The sequence below is a fragment of the Chlamydotis macqueenii genome, chromosome 8, assembly GCF_036417535.1.
Source record: "Chlamydotis macqueenii isolate bChlMac1 chromosome 8, bChlMac1.mat, whole genome shotgun sequence".
Classification (NCBI taxonomy): Eukaryota; Metazoa; Chordata; class Aves; order Otidiformes; family Otididae; genus Chlamydotis; species Chlamydotis macqueenii.
The window spans coordinates 12,439,157-12,464,248 of NC_141563.1; the positions used below are offsets into that span (position 1 = coordinate 12,439,157).

The 25,092-nt window shown below is 36.7% G+C and overlaps 2 protein-coding genes across 7 annotated transcripts in view; one reads left to right on the forward strand and one right to left on the reverse strand.

Annotated features, from left to right (window-relative positions):
• Positions 1 to 25,092, forward strand: part of RALGPS2 (Ral GEF with PH domain and SH3 binding motif 2) — a 120,756-nt gene that overhangs the window by 64,484 nt on the left and 31,180 nt on the right. For all 6 annotated transcript variants that reach the window (XM_086753312.1, XM_086753307.1, XM_086753310.1 and 3 more), the window contains 2 exons: positions 21,464 to 21,601; positions 22,522 to 22,612. In XM_086753312.1, coding sequence (XP_086609438.1) covers positions 21,464 to 21,601; positions 22,522 to 22,612 — 229 coding nt within the window. The remainder of the gene's footprint in view (positions 1 to 21,463; positions 21,602 to 22,521; positions 22,613 to 25,092) is intronic.
• On the reverse strand, positions 1,069 to 18,189 carry ANGPTL1 (angiopoietin like 1). The gene is made up of 5 exons (XM_010120437.2): positions 17,930 to 18,189; positions 10,497 to 11,354; positions 5,357 to 5,550; positions 2,818 to 3,088; positions 1,069 to 1,825 (listed from the first exon to the last, which is right to left on the reverse strand). Exons 2-5 carry the CDS (start codon positions 11,320 to 11,322, stop codon positions 1,638 to 1,640), a joined length of 1,479 nt encoding a protein of 492 aa, XP_010118739.1. The 5' UTR covers positions 11,323 to 11,354; positions 17,930 to 18,189; the 3' UTR covers positions 1,069 to 1,637.

Consider the following 25,092-nt stretch of genomic DNA (forward strand, 5'->3'; position numbering starts at 1 on the left):
TTTATCTACTCCAGAGAATCTGTTTTGAAAGCAGAATGCTATTTTTTCCCCTCTGAATTACAAATGAGATTTTGCATAGCAATTGATATTTACTAATTTAACATAACAATTATATTGGGATCTCTAATGTTAAATAGGGGCAAAGTTCCTTAAAGTGTTGAAGGTACATACGAGGTGTGAAACAAATACATTGGTTACAGTTTGGAACAGCATATTTAGTTTTTGTGTAATATCAAATTAAATTAGGTAAGCTGTGTAGCTGAGTACAATTATTAATTTTGTATACTAGGAAGAAAGCTTTCATTTTGGAGACTCTCATACCGAAAGGGAATGTTTTGTTATTTTCGATTTTGGAAGTATGTTATTTTGATGCAGAATCTTGTATGGCTTTTGTTAAAGGTTGGAAAAGTATTTTCTAATTCATTTCTTAAATTAGATATTAGCTCTGATTAATATCTGATATTAATCTGATATCTAGAAGGTAGAAAATTTAATATAGCCAGTATCAAAAGTTGTATATGTTTAGAGGAGGGGAAATGGGTGTCATAAAAGCAGTCCAATTTCGGGGCACAGGGAGAATATACTCAGAGCTGATTTCTAAGATTTGTTTTATTATGTTGGCAGAAAATTGAGTTGGAGAAAAACTTCTTATACCCAGAGACTTGATCCTTCTCTAAATTAGTGTGTGAACACTTGTTCAGACCTCATCGCTCCTAATTGGAGCAGGAAAGGAGTCTCCCAAGTGTCAAGTCATGATTTTAATAGTAGGACCTTTCATTTTGCCTTTTAAAGTTCAAAGTATCAAGAAATGTTTTCGTTTCAATAGGATGTTTGCACACAGAGGTTGAAAGTAAAAAAAAAAAGTACCAAGCAATTTGGTTGTCTTAAGTCTATCAATAATTTCATACAATAATTTTTCTTTTCTTATGTTAGGAACATTTTGCCTAAGTATTTTACAGAAGGTAAGATACATAGATCGTAACAAATGCTCTACACCACTAAGAAATCTTAGATTTTATGTTTAATTCACTGCTTCATTTTGAAATAGCTGTGTTGCAAAAATCTGTCTCTGCTGGCAGAACTAGAATGTCTTCAATTTTTTAATGTAGCTTAGCTTCTTTGAGTAAATCCTAAGCAGTAATATGAAGTGAGATTTTCATTGAAAGAAATAGCAACATTTTTAAATAAATTGTTAAATAACTAATCAATTTTCACATTAAAGCAAGACAATTTCATTTCACATATTTACATTTAAGTGTTGAGCTAACCTGAAAAAGCATAAGCTTTTTAAGTGAAATAGCTTATATCTTGTCATAGATCTGGAATTTTTTTACCAGCTTTAATAACTGTTTACATAAAGTGTGTTGGACTTGAACAAAGATAAATACACTTTGCAAGCACAAACATCTGCTTTTGTGAATATTTGCTTAAAAAAACACCGTCTGTCACAGTAGAAATGGTTTCTATAAAAAGGACAGGGGAACACAACAGGGAACAAAAGGCAGGAAATGTGTAGACCTGCTTTCTGCAGAGGCAGATTGTGCAAAATAATGATTAAAAAGTAATATTTTATTTTTCTGGAACTCAAGCACTGAGAAGTTTATACATGGTCACTTGAGCACTGTGGATTTTCCTCCTCAGTCTATAGGTCTGATCATCATTTGAACTGCTTTCAAGGAGTAGGAACCTCCCCGGTACTCAGCCCAAAATATTCCGTCCTGATACTTGCTCCTGTAGTGGCCTCCTCTGTACCACACCCCGTTAAGGTTAGAATGGGCACACGCATTGTACCACCAGCCACCTTTGTGAAAATGAGCACAGTTTCCTAAGGAACAGAAAGAGAAAAATGAACTTCAGCATTCAAGAGAAGTGGAGATTAGCAAAAGCTTTCATATTCTGGCTTGTTCTTAAAGGGAACTTAGAAGTACTTTGTGGTCATATCAATTGCTGCTTCTACCTAAATTATAAATTCTGTTGTAACAGCAACCATTGCCTGGAGGGGGGATTATTGACACAGTATTTAATGTGACAGCTGAAAACTAAGGAGATCAACTCTTCTCAGGCTACCAGCAGTGCTTGTCTGTGAGCTAACATTCAAGGAACTCGGATTATGTGCTGTTTGGAAATACTTCAGTGGAAGCAATGTGAGTTGATACAGTCTCAAGCAGCGTGCAGGGCCACGGTTCCACAAAGAGTTGCTTGTAACTTCTGTATTTAACGTTACAGGCTTGTTTGAGTTAGCAAGATTTGTCCAGCTTTATGGTTATTGACAGCTGAGAAAAAGCAGTTGAAGTGTTACACTCCCCAGCCTTTCTTTTACTGCCGAGGCTTTAAGGTGAAAGAATGAACAAAAAAGTATATTTTGAGGAGAACGAAGGAAAGTGATGTGCCCATTTCTCACGTATTGTTATATAACTAAGCCTGTGCACAATGGCAGTTCCTTTCACGCTGTTCGGAGGCTTTAGTTCATGGTGATTATTGTTTGTGGCCAAAGCACTGCTCTGAGAGATGCCCCAGACGGGTGCTCTGACTGCAGAGAGTCACATGCAAGTGATAAGAATGTTACTGAGCTAAATACAAAGCTTGTTCAATTGTGCCTGCAGTGAGGGTAATAGAATTTGAATTTCTGAATGGTGCAGGGGCTTGAAGGGGGCCCTGTCAATGGGATTTTTATTGTTACTGATTTGAAACATCTTTCAACAGAATTGTTTTATCACAATTTGCGTACTTTTTTTTGTACTGTATTCTTTTTTTAAAGGTGGTATCGCTAATGGAATCTACTGTATTCACTTTTCACTTACATAGTAGTTTCCTTACCTGAATACATATCCCTGTCTCTGTCCAGTGTTGTAAATTGCTTTCCGTTGTGCCATATCATGGAATCGCCTGCATTTCCTTGGTATGTTCCTAGGCGTAGCCTGTAGAATTCGCTTTCGGGCTCCAGGCGGAAGCTGCTGTACTCTGCATAGACTTTCTTATTGCTCCAGTCCTCTAACTCAATCAATAGTCTGTAATTATCCTGATTGGTAAGCATGTAAATATTTTCTAGTCCTAGCCAGTACTCTCCATCAATGTTTCCAAATCCTTTCTGTACAAAAGAAGATCAGAAGGTGATGTTAGTTACATTTTTCCTGTTTGTCAAAATGCTCATCAACAGGAGTATGAGTACTGAAAGCCTTTAAGCTTCTGAATAACTGCTCAGCATGTGCATTTAAAAGCTTTGTTTTACTGTATTTAGCCATTTACTCAGTTGGACTGCTAGCCCTGTGAGGTACTACCAGAATCAGTAAAGGTGGAGAAACTATCTGTTTTCTGTGACGTCTTCTTTTTAAGATAGAGATAATAGGGAAATGGAAACAATATATTTCTTGACAAAGCTAAGAGGATCTGTAAGAATGTGTAAATAATGAAATTTAAGGGGATACAGTTCCAGGTTGGAAAAGGTCTCCATGTTCAAGATAAATAACTTTTTGTTGCCTTTTTAATGTGACGAGTGTTGTTTTTACTGTAAAATCAATCACATAATTATCTATACTCTTCATTAGATATATTAGAAATTAGATATAAAGATATCTTTCCTTTCAAATCACAGACTACCAGTTTGGTAGTCGTGAAGTGGTATTGCATGTCTGCTGTCTCCTGTCCCCGAGTAAACCAGTGTTGTTGATGTTTTGTGTTATAGCTAAAATAGGTACATCACCCACTGTGGCTGCCCTATGCTTCGTGGTTTCTGAGGCCTTCCTACCTTCCTTCTCAGGCCATTGATTAGGTAGGACCTACAATTGATTTCCTGCTTTGAATCACTTTCTGGGGAAGTCTCTCTCCAGTAGATAAACAGTCTAGGCTCCTAACTCAAGCTGCAGTTTCACAAGAGGCTTAGATTGATCTGGCATCATGCTGCTGCCAAAAATGGTAGCAGTGCTTTTCTCCTGGCTCGTGGCCACATTTGCAGTACTTTCCTTGCGTCAGCGTTGTAGCTGTGCAACCACATAGAAAGCAGTAGAAATGTGGCCATGGGAGACATTGCTGCTGTTGGTGGTGCAGCCTTTAGTTTAAAGCCAGTCACAGAGGTGCACTTGCGAGTACCTGAAGTTCAGTGGTAATAAGAATGCGATCTTCTGCCACTACAATTTAATGAGAAGTCTTAGGGGCAAATTCTTGCCCCAGATTGAGCCATTATTAAACACTATTTATATGCTCCTCTATATTTTTGTTGCGTTATGTTAAAAATTTTTGTGGTAATTGTAAAACACACTCCATAGCTACCTTAAAACATATCTTAAAAAAGCAACCAAACAAAACAAACCAAAAACCAACAGCCTGATTTTCTGAGAAGACTACTTTGAATAACGATTACTAAATGCTGATTAATATTTGAATGATTAAATCCAAGAATGCAAAAAGTGAAAATCCTTATAGTAATCTTTTTTTTTTTGTCATTTTCTTTGTATATATGATATTACTTTTAGATTACTATTAAGTTAATTGTGGCTCAGTTATCCCTTCAGATACAATGCACATGGCAATTATGGATCCATTTAAAGTGAGCACAGTATCATAGGGAAAACCTGTGTTCTATGTGTGTGAAGTCAGCACAGGATTATTATTTTAAGAACTCAACTCAGATTTCCTGTCTAGCATGTAATTACTCCAAAGGAGCCTGTGTTTGTCATCCTGTATGTTATGTTTGCTAGTGCTTCATGTCACAGTAATACACAAGAATGTGTTTTCCTTCACCAGCCTTACATCTTCAGATTTTTAGCCTAATTTTAAAGGTAGAAATTATTTCCTTTAATTCATTATTAAGAATGTTTGTTTAAATTGAGGCCCTGATCCTGCAATGTATTAATATGCTTAAATGAATAATTCCACTGGCTGAGCTTGCTTATTCATAAGGGAGACAATTAAACTTCTCAAGTACTTACTGTAGCTTTCAGTGTGTTAATAGAAATCATGTGTTTACTTAGGTCTCTGTAATAAATGGCTTCCCAGTCACTGTCTAGAATAACATGTGTCTCCCCAGTTACTGTGTATTACAAATGCAGGCTATTTCAGACAATAAGTTAGTTCATACAAAGTTAAGTAATGCATCGAGTAAAACAGGACATTCCCACTGAAATGTTTGCCTCTGAGGGATTCCCATGCTCTTCATGTATTTTTTTTTTTTGTTTGTAAAATTAATTTCACTGTCTAACTTAAGCAGCTATCTATGTCTAATTCCTCAGTGTTTATCTTTCAGTATCACTGTTTGGAATGAAGAATTGCACTGAAAAAGTTTGCACCTTTTTGATTGCAACAGATAATGCCACTGCCGCACTGGAACGAAGGAGCTGATTTTCTGCACTCCATAATTTACCTTGTAACTGTCCCAGTTCCTGAAAAAGTTAACAGATCCGTCTGTCCTCTTCTGAATAACTGCCCATCCTCCAGGGTCCAGGCTGTTCTCACACCATAGCTGCATTGGCTCATTACTGTTTTCAGGTTTGATCATATAAATCCCGCTGTTGGAATGCCCAGCTTCCTTGGCTTGTTGGCAGTCTTTGAATGGACCTTTTTGGAAAGAAATACTGTAGGCATTCAAGCTTGTCTATGGAGTGTCAGTTGTTCAAGAGTATTTTGTAATGATAATAGAAAGTCAGTAATTCAATTAAGGTAAAACTACCGTGGAGAACAGTGTAAAAAGTTACTCTAAGATTAATTGTGTGTATATAAACAAACATGTCAATATGCTGTATGTATTTAAAGAAAAACTTCATTTTGCTAAACAGATAACAGACTTTGGTTACCAACACCCAATTTTTAACTTTGTCTACTCTGCCGAAGTTTTATACCCTGACTCTTAATACTCAGGAAGTTCATGATTTTCATGAACTGTTTTCTCCTGTACCACTTTGACAAAAGGTAGATGTCAATTTACTTAATTGTCCTAGTGCTCCCGTTTGAAACTGGTGAAAGTTTTAAACAAAACAAACTCAAGACAACCAACCCCCCCCCCCCATCTGAATACATAAATAGTTTTACAGCTGCTGTAAGAAATATTTAGTGTCAAAGTCTACAGGCATGGAATTTAGTGGAAGAGTATTCTTATACTGTGTAACTTTTTTGCCTTTATGTACTTACCCAGGCCTGGGATCAACCTGTTAACTGTGAATAGGAGTATTCATGTGTCATCCTTGTGCAACATGTGTAGATGGATACTGATGAAGAAAATATGCAACAATGAAGTAGGACTTCTGAGCAGCTAAAAGGGCTCTCATACTTGTTTTCAGAACTGTCATTCTACAAAAAATGCCATTGACAGTGCTGCTTGAAAGCTCTATTTTAGACCATCTGAATAGTGGTTTTACAAATAATACTTCGAGAAGAGCTCTTGGTTGTTCTGTAAGAAGCATGCAACTTGCATGTCTCTGAAAACTTTGCCTACTTTGCCTTTCAATTTTTATTAGTATTTTTGTTTTCTACTTTTTAGAAAAGGATTTGTGTTCATGTATCATTACTTCAGTTGATTTAGAGAGTGATTACGTACTGATGGAAAGCAGGATATGTTCTGAATGGCTAGTTAGTGGTGGATGCCCTAAATATATTTGAAAACTCATACTCAGTGAATCTGAAAATAAATTACCTATGCTTTTCCTTTCATTTTAGAAGGCTCGTTTTCTCAAATCTACTTGGAAGTTGAGAGAACTCATCAGTCAAAGCAGCTGCTAATTGGTGAAGAAGCGTAGAAAACAGTTGTTGAGGTTATTCTCTCATCAAAAGTAGAGGTCGAGTGACAGTGACCTTCATTGCACGTTAAGGTTGTGTGACAAAAGCTAACTGAAAGTTGCACTTCTAGATTTTAAACTAGTAGTTGCCAGTTGGGTAAGAGTGTGGTTAGCAAGAAATACATAAAGTATTTCATATTAGTTAGCATGCAAAAGCTTGTGTATCTTATGAAGGTGACTACTTAGAGCTTCTGGCTGTGACAGTGCTACCAAGAATGCTACAGACTTTGAGCCATCACTGTAAGTACTGCTGCATATGGTACTGTCAGTATTGGACAGTATTTTTGTTGTTCTTGCAGTGCATGCAGTAGTAGCTTAGGAAAGAAATACTATAGCTTTGGTATATGAGTGCTTTTTCTATTGTTCACAATTAACAATTTCAACATTGCAAAGTTTGTCCAGGGGATAAATATTTCCTGGGCTAAGTTGAGTCTCATTCCCTTTCCTTGAACTATCTAAAGTAAATTTGGGCACTGTATAACTGAACAGGGAGGTTGTTCTAGAAGTATTATTGTGAAGCAATTATTGCTTTAGAAAAACTGTAAATAGACAAGTAGTTTGTTTTGTTTTTTTTTTCGTAGTGTTAATTGAGTATTAAGAACACCTCTGTTAGATCTGCTGTGTATTATTTCATGTGATTTCTGTTGGAGGAGGAATTGAGGACTCACTTTTCCCTAAGAGACTCAAACAGATGTTTGGAGTGACTTTAAGTAGCTTTTAAGGCAGACAGAATTGTACTAGTCTGTATAATACACTTGGATAACTTCTGAAATTTGGGTGGCATTAAGGTCACAGACTGCAACTTGTCTGCTTTTTGATGCTCAGATTTGTCTATATGCTTATCACAAGTTAATGTTGTAGTAGAAGCAACAGATTTCTGCTACTACTGTAAGGAGATCCAGCAAATCCCGTAACTTTTGGTGCATAGCTTTGAATCTTTTTTGATAAGAAAATTCTTTTTTTTATGTGTAGTAACTTCAAGTTCACACATAAGAACTGATCCATTTCTTGTTCAGTGGGATTTGCTAAGATTTGAAACTGTAAGATTCTCCACAGTGGTGGTCCAAGGAGGGGCTCTGGCTAATGAAAAAAGCATAATGATTCTGTTGAAAATCTTGTAATCTGTGTAAGGAATGAGTATCTCATGTATATGTAGTCTTTTGTAACAGCCTGCGTAAGCCAAGTTGCTGAGACAATTAGTTGTAAGTTAGAAATATTCTGAGAAGATGATCTGTTAAATATTTCACTTCTAAAATTGTATTTTAGATGTATGATTTAGTATAGATCATATTCTACTGCAAATTACATGTAGAGAAGTGATGTGATGAAATATTTTAAGTTGAAAGCTTAAAATTGTGGCTGAGTCCTATTTTAAGATGCCAAATGTTATCTTGAGTGAATTATATCAAAGCTGTGCTTGTGTAAGCTTCATACAGAGGATTTTTTGGGCACTAGTAGAGGAAAAATAAAAAATGAAATTGGGCATATATTTTTAAAAGTATGTTGTTAGCTGAGAGATTAGCGGCAGAGTCGGGGGGATGTAATTTTTAAGTACTCTTTCTGCTTGAAGTTACTTTTTGTAGCATAGTGACAGTAAAATTTGGGAATAATGGTTGTTATTCCAAGGATTAAGATAATTGTGAAAACTATAATTCACAGGAAAATCATTCTTCCTCAATTTTTAGAGCAATTTCAATGAAAATTAAGCAAAATACTATTCAGAGGATAAGATCTCATCCCTCTGTTCCCCATATGTTCTGAATTTTACTCTCCGCTCATGCTATTAAGATGCACGTTGACCCGTCTGTAAACTTCTGCTGTGTGCAAGTATGTTAGGTACAGCTTCTTCAGGTGCAGTGGGAGAAGGCTCCTGTTTGTTTATCCAGTTGTTTATTCTGTCATAATCAAGTCTTTGACAGGCCTATTTCCAAATAGGAGTGTTTGGTTTTCACTGGTCCTTTTTTGACATCTTTATATATTATAGTAATCTTTTAACTGGAAAATTCATTTTTCTATGACAGACAATTTTAGTTCTGTGCACCATTAAATATGCTTACCTTAATTTAAAAAAAAAGAATCAGCTATAGTAACTGCTTATTGTGATGCAATTTGGAAGTTTTTGTTTTGATGATTGATGCTTTACCACCTGTGGCAATTATTAAACCTCATTTTTCCAAGGCACTGCAAGAAACACTTAAACTTCAAACTCAAGAATCGAGTAGTAAATAAAGGAAGTTGAATACTTTTCAAATAAATTTCCTAAGATTTTTGTGTTCCCTTCCAAAAATGGATTCAAACTCTGAACTTTTAGGGGTAAAGGGCTTAGTGAAAACCATGGTAGATAATGTAAAGGAAAATATATGCTGCTTCATTTTATATGTACAGCAGTTGTATATTGAAAAAGATGTATTTATAACAAAACCTTGAAGCACAGGTTTTCTGGGAAATGGGAATTCACCATTTCTCCGAATTATACTTTTGCTGTCTGACCAGAGATTAACGTAATGCTGTAGTAGCTGTTTCTTTTGTGTTATGATGTGCAATTTAAATTCTTGTGACATCTGGCATTTTACTTGGGCTCATGCCTGAATTTTTTGCAGACCTTGAATAAAAATAGTTGTTCTTTATATCAGCAGCTAGTTGTTTGTAATGCTGTAGAACAGTCACAAATAAATGTTTGTCTTAGGAATCAAGTTGAATGTCCAACTGTGACTAAAGGCAATTTGAAAGTAAAAAAAAAAAACCCCAACTCAACCAAACCCTTTAGATGTGCAAGTTAATAGAAGCCAAGAGCAAGCACATGCATGGATGTCTCAGTAAAAAATTGTTTTTCTGAATCCTTTATCACAAATCTGTCAAAACTGTAATAAAGTGATGATCATGATAGAATTTATGGCACCTGAGAGGTAGTCTATTTTCTTGTCACTAGTTTTGTTTCTAGTGATAAGTGAATTTATCTAATGACCTGAAGAATGTAACACATGAAGATGTGATACAATCTCCTGAATGTATTTTCATAATATTTATAGTATTAGTTTAACTTGCCATCCCTTACTGACATCAAATTACTGGGAATGTGGTTACTCATGTTAAATTTTGAAAGCTGAAAATTAAATCTAATTGGATCCAGCCTTGATTCAATTGTCCTTTCAAACTTACCCTACTCTCTAGCATATTTCAACCAAACACTTACATACTTACTGCACAACTGTGTTGGTGGACTTAGATGTTAATTTTAAAGCAACTGAGAATAGAAGGAGTAAAATTCTTCTAGCAAGTGTGTAAGTATAAAGGACCACTACTTAAAATTGCTTGACTTATTTAAGATGAATTAGCTTCTCTTATTCACCATTGGTTCCTGTAACAAGTAGCTAGTGTAGGCATCTTCAAAGAAACAGGGCTAAATACTAGAAAGTGTGTGCTATATTGCATTTTTATCCCTATAATTCAAGCCCAACTGGAGACAGAAACCCCAATACTTGTGATTCAAAGGTGTAAATTCTTCACATTGCATTTCTGTATAGCAACTATTTCAACAAATTCATTTTATGCAGCTATAGCTTAAGAATTAAACTATTTGCCACTAAAGCTTTCCAGGACAGGGGGTGGAGAAAATCAGAATCAGGAGCAAGTGCTAGCTGTACCAGATACTTTAAATTCTAAAATTTAAAGGATGGTTTCCCTCTGAAATAGAAAAATCTCAGGTTAGGTAAATAGTGATGGGTAACTCACCTTCATTAATTAAAGCTAGTGGTGGTACTCTGAAGGGACTTTTTGTAGGAGAAGTAGCTGGGTCAGGTGGTGGCCTTACATCCCTGTCTCTAGGGTAACCCGGATCTCGCTGTATCTCGTTACCTCCTAGAAGAATGGGAGTGTATGGCTGGCTGTTAGGAATGTGCTGTGGCACGACTTGAACAAGAGGTGGAGACCCGTGGGTGTCCTGTCGCGAGAAGATTCTCAAGCACTGCTCTTCCAGCAGTGAGATAGTCACAGACTGATTATTTACAAGATCAGTTAGTGCTGCATATTTTAGTTCAAGCTCCTTGTATTTTGTTGCCATCTTCAACATTTCTGTTGTAACATTAAGGACTTTGTTTTCCAGTTGGGAAAGCTCGAGTGAGTTATCACGCTTTCGAATTATCTCATGCAAGAGTTGCATATAGAGTTGGGTGACCCGGGAGTTCATGTTACGACTTTCTTTCCTCAATAACTTTACTTCATTCACGATGTTTCCATCCACATCCACCACCAGCTGTAAAATGTCAATCTCCCGCTTTTGCTTGGACAGCACATCCTTCAAGTTCTCTATGTCCATTCTTGTGACTTCATCTTTTCTGTTACCAGTACCTGGTCCGTTAGTATTCACACAAATTGGCCCTGTGATTTTTTGTTCTGGGACCAAAAACGTGTAGCCACATTTCTTCCCTTCCTCACCACTGTCTGCCGAACGAGGGTGCCTCCGTTGGGATGTTTTGTTAGGCGTAGATTGTTCTGTACAGCGCCCAATGGACAACAACAGGAACAATAGCACACCCAAAGTCCATTTAAATATCTTCATTTTAAAGTAAGTGTGATGACTGTCAGAAAAGACTATTAAACAGATAAAAGATAAAATCATTAAATTAGAGCCATAACTAACTGTACTGCTTAAACTGCCTAAACTGATGGATTTGCCAAAGACAAGTCTTTGGAATCTGTTGCTTGGAATTAGATTCCATTAGATTAGCTTCAAAGAATGGCTTTCTTTTCTGAGCAGCAAACCCTAAAATTTAGATACTGGATTTAGTAGAGAAGTTGTTGCAATGGATGAATTTTCAGAAATAGTGTTCTACTTAAATTACATATTATGCTTTCACTGTAACTTTGACTCTTTAGGTCTATACTCCTTGCAATTAAATGCACAAGGTTGTAGAACATCGAGTGCTTGCAGAATATCTTAATGGAAAGGAAGTAGGGAGACAGAGTGGTAGTATTTTCAAAAATGTATAAATTCTGGAATTGGGGTTCTGTAGGCCTTTCTGGTCCTCACTTAGCTTTATATATGTATATATATTTAGATGTATAATTTGTTAAATATACATACCTGTTCATATATACACACATTTTTCAAATTTATGTATACACAGATATAGTAAACTTGAAAAATACACACATATCTAACACTGGTTTTGGACATTAGTGTTAGGCAGGAGATGAGAGTAAGATAATTGTCTTAAACATTGAAAATTATATATTCAAGTAACTTTAAATTTGTAAGGAAAGCCTATAGCACTGTTTGCTCTCATCTGTGTCCCTACATAGTTGCCTTTTGACATGAACATTTAAAATTGCTGTTGCACTATTCTTGTATTTTTGAGAACACTTCTATCCAGATAATGCTGCAGTATCAGGTGTGTTATCACTATAAATAGCATCCTGAAGTGCTTCATTCACCTTTTAAATAAAATAATTAATTTCTTTTAACTTTATGTATATAATTAAAGTGCAGTGATAAAGATAAAAGAATTTTTTTGAAACACCTGGTTTTTAAATATTTGAGATTATAAACAAAGGTAGCACTTAAATCAGGAAAAGCCCCTCATTTTCCATGTTCTGTTTGCTTTGTCAAGCAGATCACTCTTCTTACCTCAGCTATTGATCTGGCTTTCCTTTCCAGACTCCTATTAATGGTGTACAAGGCCTCATACAGTGGCCTTTGTATAGTTACAAAGAGAAATAAAGTAAGACCAGAGAAAGTTAATGTTCATGCTGTTCCTGCCAAGTTCAAGTTTAAGTGCATTTGGCAATCCTGGAACAGTTGCCTTGAAGGAGGAGCAGACCAGTACTGCTTCCTTTAATTCACATTTATGGATGATAAGCTGACTTTTCTGTCAGGTCAGTTCTCCCAGTTCTGTTACTGGCTGTAATATTCCTACGTTTTATGTCTGCTCAGCCTCAGAGTAAACATAGCAAGTCTTTATTTTTTGCCTTCACCGAGAGCAGTGGTTACAAACTTCAAGCCATGGCGTACATGCAGTCAGGAATTATATCTAGGAATCTTGATCAAATGTTCCACTGTTACCTAAAAAATAACTTTTTGTTTGGCTTACAGTTGTATTCAAGCCCTGCTTCTGCGCTGCGAAGAAAATACTTGCTTTTTAACACCTACTGAAAATCATTTACTCTACATAAGTGGAGGGAATGCATAAATGTTTGCTTATATTTAAAAACTTACTCCTGTGTGTTTCAGTTTTAGTATGTAGTAATAAGTATTTTGATGTCTACTAGTAAATTTTTTTTTTTTTCAGGAACAGAACTTGGTTAAAAGTTTTGTTAGTATTTCTCTGCTGAAGGTGTAACTTCTGTTTTAAAAAAAAATAATAATTAGGAAAAAGTATCACTAATTGTGTATTTTTCTTCAGTAATTTCAGACATTTAAAATATTAATCACTTGAACAGTGCGGTTTTAAGTTCATTAGGTTCAATTTTCACGTGAATCATGGTAAACACATGGGAAATGGGTCTGTGCATGGTTTCTAACTTGCCAAGGCTGAGCTGAACTAATTGTCTGAAGTTTGAAACCTCTTCACATCTCCTAAGTTATTTTTCAATACTTCTGTTCAGTGTTTGCAAATGCAAGGAAAGTGACCTCATGGCATATGGTTAAGGATGAGGCCATAGTACAAGTTCAGTATTTTACTCTTTTCACTGTATATAATAGCTACTTCATAGTCCAAAAAGGTGAATAACACTTTAGTTCTTGGTAGTTTTTAAAGACCCTATATAATTACTTAAATAATGAATGACTGGAAGTTCTCCTCACAGCAGCACATTTTTCCCCTGAAAAATAAGTAAAACTTAAATGAATCTTTGAAAACCAAACATTTTGTGACGCAGGCCGCTTTCTGACCATGTATTGTGCTGTAGTCTGCTTTCCGAATATCTTTTAATATTAAATGCATTCATTTTGAACTTTCACACTTATGTCTCAGAAGTTCTGTATCTATATATGTGCTGTCAGACCATAAAATGAATTAAATGGTCTAATATAGCATAAGCAAATGGAAGAGCTGCGTAAGATTATGCCTAATAACTTTGAAATAATTCAAATGTCTTGTATTAAACTGAGACATTCAGATAAGCAGGGATGAGTTCCTTCTGAGAATCTACCTGGTAGGGAACGTATATGCTTCCATTAAAATTTTGATGTTGAAAAATTTAAATGTCTTAGGATGTTGCTTGGCATGTTTGAGCAGCTTAACGCCTAACTTGTCATACAAAAGTAGGTTCCGAGTAAAATATTTACCTGGAGTTTTAATCAGCTTAGAAGGAAATGAAAATACTGTTTCAGATATTTCCTGATGTTCTGGGCAAGCAGCTTAAAAAAATATAAACTGTTTATCCAAAATATCACAGAATGATAGCCTAATATGTAAGACCTAAATGCGACAACGTTTAGAGTTGGGAAATAGTTTTTGGGTTTTTTAATCAGACACATTGTTACAGATTCCGAGGTTTAGGTGTTTAGGTAGTGTCATAATCGCTGTGAGATAAAGTGGTTGAGGCTCAGGGATCAGTTTAGACAGAACCACAGTCTCAAGCCATTCCTGCAAATCTAGAGATACTTGTAGTGAGTGGGGTTACTGAAATACCTGAATGCAGACTCTTGGAAAATAGGCAAGGGAGATCACGGTTACAGATGCTGTTGCTTTAAAATATGTTATTTAACTCTTTATGAACTGTCGTGTTTTTTAAATCAGAATAGACTGTCGCTTCATTTGGTTCTGGGTGTCACCTGGTTTTGGCTCTCAGATTTCTCTAGAAGTGGCATTATGTTTGTTCTGGCATGCTGATGGTTTTTTGCTTCTGCAGGAGATGATGTGCAACTATTCCTAGTAACACAAACTGCGTTATCATCCTGTCAGTAATACTCAGAGCTGTGGATAGGGCTTCGATACCGTTTTACATTTAATGCCATTCTTGTGGTTTATTTTTTTCCAGACTGATCCCTATGCAAAAGAAAAAAAAACTTGCTTCCAAAATTAGTCTTTGATTTATTACTTAAGATGCTTAAAGGAACAAAATTTGAATTTAAAAGAAAAAAAAACCCAATAACTAGTATTTTTAACTTTCACTGAGAAACTACTGTAACATGGGCTGTATTACCCCCCAAATATTGTATCACTTACAAATATTAAGAGTTGCAGGGATGAGAAAGTGTGGAAGCTAGTATGTATTGGCATATTTTAACTTTCTACACAGCAAACTGTTTGTTTTTTTGTTATACTGCTGTGACTCACGTTCAGTAGGATGTAGAATTTGGAGACCCACAACACAAATTAGAATCTGTTTTTTCAGAGCTGATGAAAACTGCTTCTCCCTGGGCAGTGTAGGTTGTTACAACTGAACGTAAGGGAAGTGTTGCAGGTAGATGTGAATACAGGATTCCCTTTGAATGGGAACTGCAGTATCATACATCTATTTATTCAGAATATTTATTAAAATAATATGATCAAATGACAAATACGAATGTTACCCTGTCTTATAAGCTTCCATTTGTAAATGTGTGAAATGTTTTTTTTGAGAAAGGAAATTATAATACAACATAAAGATCCTCTGAAATGTGATACTAGTTAATCTGAAAGCTCTATTATTGATGTTACACGTACTTCATTTTTTGTTAAGCTTTGAGCTAAAACCATCTATTCTCCAATCTCAGAAAAAGTGGAGATTTTTGTGGAATTTTTTTTAGCTTAAAACTCTATCTGTAACATTAGAAGTAATACTGCTGTGAGGAAAACACTCTTGTTATATGAGAAATGTTCACATGGAATTTTTGATGTATCTTTGTACTTCTGTAAGTTACTTTCCTCTACATAAACAAGTGCTTTTTCCGGTAATTCATTCTGCCTTTGCTGAAATAACAGGATTACTCTCAATTATATTGACTGAGATCCAGAAATAATACGTACTTGGCCTTTGTTAGTCAGATACATGATGTATTGAGTCACAGAATTCTACTTCTCTGAGATTAAAGGGAATCTGATTGTTTTTAGAAAAAGCAATCTAAAAATCTTCAGGGGTTTTTGAAGTACTCATTGAAAATCTCACTTCTAAAAATGACAGATGTTTAGAAAATCTCTTCATAAGAGATTTTTAAGTCTTGTCATACTAGATATTCTGAAAACACAGCAAAATAGCATAACACTTCCTGATTTTTTGGTGAAGGTGGTTTTTATTAGTGAGGGTTCCTTTACATTTGTTTGCAGCCATTGTGTGTTTGCACCGTTTCAACAGGCAGGTACAATGGAGTGGTGCGTTTTGCATTTGGAAATGTGTTCTTTAGGGGCTCCAGAATTCTCAGTAAGATAGATACTGAAGACATGAAGCATCTAGTGATGTTTGCAGTAGGAAGTTTTTTTTCATTCATTGGTGTATAAGTTTTAAGGAGCAGGCTAATAGAGCATGTTAAGAACAGCAAATGAAGTCCAGTAAAACAATAGTGAAAACCTGATAAAGCTGTGTATGTACTGGCAGAAGTTTAAAGATTCAAAATTTCCGCTCTTTGAAGTGAATTGCTGTAAAATTTTAAATAGCATATTTTTCCATCATACTTCAGATCATTCTTGTGGCACCAGCATAATATTAGTAGTCCATAATTTGCTTAAAATTGTATTTCAAAATGTGAACTCTAAAGTTGGAAGACAACAAAAGAGAGAGTTAAAACCATGCATATTGCTTTAAAATGGACTCAACTGTTTTCGTTTGTGAAAGATTTAGGAATTATTCTAAGCAGTGTAAATCAAAACCTTGGCTAATCATGAATGAATGGAGACTGGTGTCCAAAGCACACAATGTAGGCTTCAAATGGCAGGGGGTGGGGGGCTTGTTGTTGTTTAGATTATTCTCTTTACTATTTATGAAGCACAAAAGGGTAGTAAGAAAAAGAGCTCAAGAACTTGGAAAGAATCCATCTTTCTTTTTTGTCAAGACTACTTCAGACTTTTTTTCCTCCCGTAGCTACTAAACCTTAATTAAGTTTGCTTTCTGTAACACTTTGCCTTTTCTTTTAGCATCACCCCTTCATTCTCTCTGATGCCAAACGTTTCTGGGAGTTTGTTAATACAAATACATAACTTAAATTAGTTTCCATTGTTCTGGATTATTTACTGCGCTTTAATCTCCAAGTCAGCATGAAGAAAGGCAAAAAGTAGAAAATTATGTATTAGCAATCCTTTTTTGTTTTTTATCTGTACTGTCTGTAAAACAGCTTGCTTGTTTTAATCTTTGACTTGCAACTGCGTCCTTCCTGCTCCCTCCCCCCCAAAGAACTGTAACAAAACCCTCTATTTTCACTTAGAATAGTGTTGCCTTATATATTGCATTTAATGTTTATGAAATAAATCTTTATTTAGAAGCAACCTACTGCCCAATTGAGGTAGAATTAACTTCCCCATCCTTCCACAAATTGTTAAAAGAAGGGATCAGTGCCTGTTGCAGCAATGTCTTTGCATTTTCAGCTGCACAATCGTTTGTGCTACAAACTTCGTTATATTAGGAATCAATGTATGGCTTGTTTCTTGGTTGTACAATTCTGACTACTTCTATGGCTCAGAACGACCATAAATAAATTTTAATTGAAATGATATACAATGACTGCTACTTACAGATGTGCATTGATTTACTTGGGACTATTTACAGTGGTTTTATTGAGGTATCCATTTTCTAATTCTAGTAATGCTACGTCTGTGCTCTGGCGTTGGGTGAAATCCAGCTTCCCTGAAGTCGATAGGACTCTTGGCTTTTGCTTTCTCGTAGGATTGGAATTTCACATTAATATGTTCGCAGTACCCAAATTACATGCTTAGCAAAGAATCTGGTAGTCCTAATTTTCTGTAACTGTATTTAACAAAATCTACAGAAGATTTACAGCTAAACAACTGAAACTTGTTCATCCTTAAAACTGGAATGAGTTAGTCTCTGCTCTTAGGCAGAGTCCCTTTTAATGCTTTCCAAGTTTCCAAAGTCTAACAAATGCCACAGAAGTAAGGTTTGTGTTTCAGTTGTCAAACTTTTCTCAGGCTGAGAGATTTGTTTCTTCACAATTGTATGTTGAGGGAGATATATGTAGAATTCACAAATAGCTCAAAATTAAACTTGCAAGTAAGAATAACTTTAAAACTTACCAAGAAAAAAAAATTCCCCAGCTGTTCTGCGTCGGTGGTAGATGGAAAATCCAGAGGCCAAGTTGCTTCTTCGTATGTTACCCGATGCTGTGGATTGTTAATCTGCAGTTGGAGTTGAAAACTGCTTTTGTCTTTCTCTGTTAGATCCAAGCTGGATGGAGGAATTCGGTTTCTCCATACGATAACCAAGCTAACTAATAATTTAGGGGAAAAAAAAAAAAAATGTTCCAGTATGTTTTATTCCAGAAGAGAGAGTGATGTTTTTTGAAACTGCAGTGTTTGTCTCACATGCAGAAGTGCACTAACCAGCTACAGCTGACCCAGATTCCATATACATCACTTTTGGACAGTTTTTTTTAAACAAACACACACTCGACTTAAATGTTCAGCCCACCTATGATGTCACCACGAACACACTGAGAGCAGAAGAAACTCCTCCTTCGGATTTCCTATCCATACCCTCCAGAAAAGGAGGGGGTAGGGAGGCTGAGAAGTTATGAACAAGGAAAGATTGTTTGCCAGTAGAAGGGAGGGTACCATATGGCAACAGACTGTGCAAGAGTTCAGCAGGCAATTACAAATCAAACATTTTTACTACGCTGCCTAAAGATGCCTTTCAAGTTATTACAGTACTGGGCTTCATTTAGAAGAAAGATTCTTTCAGGCTGATAAAACTCGATGTGTGTTGCTGGGAATAAAAGGGGCAGCCTGGCTGGATAGAACAGGAAAAATGAACCATTTATAGTCTAGAAGAATGTTCAGCAGAATGTCGCATTCAATTCTTGACGTTCACTTAATAAGAAACAGTTCCAGTTGTTAAACGCATAAAAACTCTGGTACATGTGGAAAATGTTAAAACTGTGTGTGTGATGGTTTTGGGTAGGTATTAGAATATTTGATAACATCTGACTGGTATTAGAAGTAGCAAAAGCCACAGAGATTATGCCTCTGAGGAATGCAGAGTACTGGTTTTAGGTCTGTCAATAGTCAGCCAGCACTGAAGTGCATTCAGTTTGCTTTCATTCATCTTTTTTGTTTCTTCACAAAGGACGTGTCAATTACATTTGAAGGAGAATTGCCCTGTATGTTTCAAAATTATTTTAGGCTTCATAGAAATGCATCAAATAAGTTTAGAGAACAGCTCTCTACAGAAGAGTTCTTGATTTAGCTTAAAAAAAAAAAAATTCAGTGCTTAGATGAGCAAGTCATTCAGAGACTCCTACAAATACATTGATTTATAAAATCCTGCGTAATATTTTAGGTGCCTGTTCATAGTGAATTTCCCTAATCATAATTAGTAAACATTATTTACTGTTTTCTGCGGAAGACTGAGCAGGTTTGGGATTTTTAGGGCCTGTTTGGACATTGCTTAGCAAAGTTAGGTTCAGGGCAGCTTATGCAGTCTAGAGAGCATAACGATTACGTGTGACTCTGTTTCTTATTATCCTTTCTATTTATTAATATATTGATTCTAGCAGAATAGAAAACTGAGAAATTTAGTAGTGTATCAGGTCATGTGTAATACCTTTTTATTCACTTTTTATATGTCACCTTTCAACCACAAGTATTTTAATTTGTTTCTGTGTGTGTGCGCGCACATGTGTGTATGTGTTGATTTTGGAATGATGCCCAGAGTTTCCCAACTCACATTTGAGGACTGTACTGGTTAGGTGCTATACAAACACAACTGCTGTTCTTGTGAGGTTGTATTAATAGTCTTCCACCTGTAAAGCCAAGCTTCTTGTTGTGATTTTGGTTATAAAAGGCTGAGAGGTAAAACAAAATATAATTTTATAAATTCCCTGTTACTGAAATAAGTTTCTTAGAAGTATTGTTTAAGTTTGTACGTTTCTTTTTCTAATTTGGATATCTTGTGGAAGATGCAGGGGATGAAGAACAATTCCTTTTAATAGCAGAGTTGATTGAGATATGTTTCATTTAGTTGAGACAAAAATTGTTAGTCTTTGGGTGAAGTTAAAGAAATGGAGTTGCATTTAGAATTGAAATAAGTGGTTTATCTACAGCATGAGTATGTAAGGACGAGGATTTTCCTCTGCATGATGAAGGGATTGAAAGAGTAGTAAGGTTACAGTGGTGGTGGGGATGAAAGCAGGTAGAATACTTTCAGAGACTTATCTAGAATGCTGTTGGATCTTTGGAGTTGCAACTAATACGGATTGCAGGATTTGTACCACATTTCAATCTGAGAGCACTTTTTGCCTGGTTAATGTTTCCCATGTTGCTGCAAGTTGAATTTTGAAGAGGTATAGATAATATGATTTTTCCTTCTTTGTTTTTTTTCTTTAATTGCTAAATGGAGGAATGAAGTAGTAGGCTTCCTAAAATCATTAGTAGTTTTGATCATGTATTTTAACATTGTGTTTAGTATGCTTCATATTTGTCAAGGGAATGATTAATTAGTGATATGGTAGAAGATCAGGTTCATGAGTAGTTGTGCATGTCCTTGTAATTACTTTTAGATTTAGAAATAATGACACCGTTAAAGACAAACTCAACTAGTACATGCCTAGTGTGATGCAGGAGGAAAGGGTCCTCTCTGCCTCCCGCTGTTATTTGTCACTCAGAGAACGAAAGCTTGTACACAGAAACCTAGCAGTACTCGTAGCCTCAGCGTCTGCAGGTACAGTTGAGATAAGATGGACAAAACTAAGGATTAAGTGATTGAGGAGAGTGCAAATTCAATCCCAAAAAAGGGTGGGACAGTGATGTACTTTCCTGTAAGTCCAAGCATTGTTACCATTTTACTTTGAGGCTCTTGGAGATCCTGTTGAAATGATTTCTCAGGTAAATCCAAACTCCTATTCTGAGGCAATGCCGTTGTCAACCTGCATGCACATTAGTCAATGAAAGCAAAAATTCTTCTAAATGTTGTTTGTGAGGGTTTTTTTTTTTTTTCTGGTAAACAAGAGACACTAAATCTCGACGTCAAGGGAGGTGATTCTCCCCCTCTACTCTGCTCTCATGAGACCCCACTTGCAGTACTGCATCCAGCTCTGGGGCCCCCAACATCAGAAGGATGTGGGCCTGTTGAAGTGGGTCTAGAGGAGGCCACCAAGATGATCAGAGGGCTGGAGCACCTCTCCTGTGAGGACAGGCTGAGAGAGTTTGGGCTGTTCAGCCTGGAGAAGAGAAGGCTCAGGGAAAACCTTATAGCAGCCTTCCAGTACCTAAAGGGGGCCTACAGTAAAGATAGAGAGAAATATTTTAGCAGGGCCTGTAGAGATACGACAAGGGGTAATGGTTTTAAAATAGAGGGAAGTAGATTCAGACTGGATATAAGGAAGAAATTTTTTACACTGAAAGTGGTGAGGAACTGGCCCAGGTTGCCCAGAGAGGTGGTGGATGTCCCATCCCTGGAAACATTCAAGGTCAGGTTGGACGAGGCTCTGAGCAACCTGATCTGGTTGGAGATGTCCCTGCTCCTTGCAGGGTGATTGGGCTAGATGATCTTTAAAGGACTTTAACTATTCTACGATTCTAAATAAATAAACTTTTCATTCTAATCTTATTCAGGTATCTATCTGTCAGACTTGACGTATATTGACTCTGCCTACCCGTCAACAGGGAGCATTCTGGAAAGTGAGCAAAGAACAAATTTAATGAACAACATTCTTCGAATTATTTCAGATTTACAGCAGTCGTGTGAATATGGTAAGCTAATGTGTAAATGTTGCAGTATTTAAGAGAACAACATTAAATGCTTTGATATTTGTCTTCTGTAATGCAATGTAAATAAGTCTCTGCCCACTTGAATGCTATTAGTGCTCTCCCTCGCCCTCTAAGCCCAAAAGTCTTAAGTTTATTCTGGTACTGTTGGTTTTGACAGAGCACCAAGGTGAGGAGACAGAATAAAATTGCCATTTTTATACATCACACACATTTAAAGTATGTATTTTCTGCTGAAAAAATGTGGAATACATTGTACTTAACAGTAGTTTTACTAATACATTATGAACTTGTATATCCCTGTTTCATAATTTTATGACTATGAATTCTAAAAATAGTAGAATTGCTTTTGGAGTAGTACTTTTACTGGAGATAATGAAATACACTCAGCTTGTCCTTTGGACATTTATAGTTCTGCTCATAGATGAGATAATGTATTTTTTTCTTCAAAGGTGGTCTCCTTCACAGTCTTCTCCAAGTTCTAGTACAGTCATAAGGCTGCATTTGTGATGGTGGAATGTGAATTAGCACAGGATGTGGCTTCACTGGAAGCTCAATATAGTGAGAATGTGGCTGTGAAGGAGTCTCAGATATAACCCTCCAGGTTCCAGGTGTGGGACTACAGTTTGACCAGGAGCGCTCTGTCACTTTTCCCCGATAGATGCTCTGATAAGCAGAGCAGCGCTAGGAGTATACAAACCTGGATTAATGGATGTGGAGAATGTCAACTCAATGCATGAGAATTGCTATGAAGGAAAAAAAATTCAACATCAGTAGGGACTGTAGTTTGTACCTCCATCTCACATAAAAAGGCGATAGATCTGATTCTGTTTAAATAGTTTCTGGAAAGTAACTTTGTTTACCAATGAATGGTGAAGTGATAATGGATGTCATCTGTTCTCCAGATATTCCTCTGTTGCCTCATGTCCAAAAATATCTAAACTCAGTTCAGTACATAGAAGAACTACAAAAGTTTGTAGAAGATGACAATTACAAGTAAGTATGAAATGCAGAAGATGACAATTGCAAGTAAGTATGAAGTGCTATAACTGACTGTAACTTGTTACAAAATAACTTGTATAAGACAAAGCTTGTCACTTGTAAGAGTGCACTTGTTTCAGGGGATTATGTGTCTCAGATGCACCAGTTGCAAGCGGTGAGGTTACAGCAGGATCCTCTGCTCAAGACAATTTTTAGCATGCTGAATGGCATATCTCCTCCTTTCCTATGTCTGACTGCATCAAGCCCTGGCTTTCAGGTCTGTTTGATCTGTTAATTTGGTGTGCAGACTCTGAGTGTTCATTAACGAAGACTCCGTACTTCTAGGTCACAGGTAACACTATTCAGTTAACAAGGCGAATCCCATGGTTGACAATAGCCTGTGTCACTTGTCATCAGAACAGTCATCTGTGTGTCCAGTCCCAAGTTCTTACCAAGAATGACTTAAGGCATTCACTTTCATATATATTTCACTTTCGTTTTATATTTTTCTTTTTTATTAGTTTATACAGTATGAGTAAAACATAACCATTTGATTTTTTTTTTTGAGAGGCAAGATATTGCCCATTTATGTCCCCACCCATTCCTCCCCCAAGTATACTACCCCAAACAGAGGTTTCTACTTCCTTAATTAAAAGACTATTACTGTATTAAGTGATTTGCCATCCAACAAAACTGGGGAATGGAAATCTCTGGCAAGAGACAGGAACAAGCCCTGAGGACAGGAAAAAACCTAAAGCAATTTTGTTGCATATGAAGAAAGTTTTTGTTCACTGACTGATCTGCTGGAGGAGGTTCCCCACCCATTCCCATCCTGCCCACCCTGGAAGTTTGTCACCTCAGTTGTGTTGAATTGGTTGCTTGTGTAGCTAGATTCAGATGGTGAGAGGGGTATGTACCCTAGAGGAGCAAATACAGCTTACCATTTAGTAGCCCTAACTTGGATTTACTAAAAGGCAGCAAATGGGGACCCTTCAGTTTATGTCAAAGACAGTTAGTGAGGGCTCAGACACTTTGTTTCCTCTCATGTGTTACAGTCTTTCAGATTTGTAAATTGTTCTCTGCATGTCCATATGCAGGCATCCAACTTTACCTTTTTGCTGGAATGTTCTATAGCCCGATTGTGAAAGTATTGCATGCTTGTCACTGAGAGTAAAGCTCTGTGGTCCAACGTTTGAAGGAAAAAAACCTCACAATCCCAGGTTCCTTAACCGCAAAGTCTGCTGCTTGGTGGTGTATTGTTTTCATGAATCTCACACTTTATCCTCCTCCACCTTCACTAGGCAGGACTCGCTACTGTAGCAATTCTATTGCTGAAGGAGCTGCAGTCTCTTCATCCTGTACAGCCCACATTTTGATAACAGGGAAATGGAGACAATTGCATGTAATGCAGAAACACGTCTGCTATTCAGAAAGTCTGTTTTTTACATCTATGGGTTTTGTACATCTCCAAAATGATTTTTTTTTTTTAATGGGATGGAGTGTATTTTGGAGAACTACTCTTACTATAAGTGTCTATTTTACTCTTTATCCCCTGCGAAAACACTGAAGTTAGAGAACAGCCCTTGTAACTTGAATACATGTGGGTTTTTTTCTTCCCAGAAGTTTTAATTTTATTTCACAAAATGAATTTTTTAAATTGTAGTGAATTACTGTTAAACTGTCTGGGAGAGGAGCTGTCAAACTTCAACCTTTTTCTCCCCAAAATTAAGTAGATGCTTGTCCAACCCTGCTAATTTCAAAGATTCTAGTTCTGCAGACTGTGTGGACAAGATATACTTGATCTTTCTGGAGTTCTTTGCTTCCGGAGTCGGCCCTCTTTGTGGTATTGTTGGAAATGGCATTAAAAAGTGCCTGTTACAGAAAAAGCTTGAATTATGTATGTGGTCAAGTTGATAATGTATTTTCCGAAATGCAAAAGCAAAATTTTGGCTCTTAGACCAGTAAAGACAAAAGGCTTGGCCTGGTGCACTAGTGCACTTTATAGAAAAACTTAATATATGAAGTGTAGTAAGTATGAATATTTTATCCAGGGTGGGGGGAGCAGTTATATACTTTCTGTTCCTCCCAGGTTTTATGCCAGAGTAGCGGTATCCTCACCGAGTTTCTGGTGTCTGCTGGCAATCCTAGGGCTGTGTAGGTCCTGGCTTATGTGTGGCTGTGTTTTCCCTGGAGGGTGGTAGCAATGCAGAGCAGTGGCCTCTTCCCCTGCTCCTTCCACAAAGTGTGACTTTGCCACAGCTTGTTAAGCTCACATTGAGCTTTCGCTGTCACAGAGGGTGAAAGTGGCAACTGGTCGCTGTTTGGCTGCTCGTGGCCAGCAGTGTCAGGCTCCCTGATGCAGAAGAGGTTGTAGGGCTGTGCTGTAGCCAAAGTTTTGCTGTTGAGTCTGGTCCTCTTTCAGCATTGCAAACCCCTTCTGGCCTATGTGAACCAAAGCAACGGACTCATTTTCTACATTATGCCCTAGCATGTTA

Excerpts from the sequence above, each read along its gene's own strand:
- ANGPTL1 (XM_010120437.2), bottom strand. The coding sequence starts at position 11,322 with ATGAAGATATTTAAATGGACTTTGGGTGTGCTATTGTTCCTGTTGTTG. Across the intron at positions 5,551-10,496 it reads ACTAGCTTTAATTAATGAAG|GTCCATTCAAAGACTGCCAA; the intron begins GTGAGTTACCCA and ends CTTTCCAAAAAG. Across the intron at positions 1,826-2,817 it reads AGACAGGGATATGTATTCAG|GAAACTGTGCTCATTTTCAC; the intron begins GTAAGGAAACTA and ends TCTGTTCCTTAG.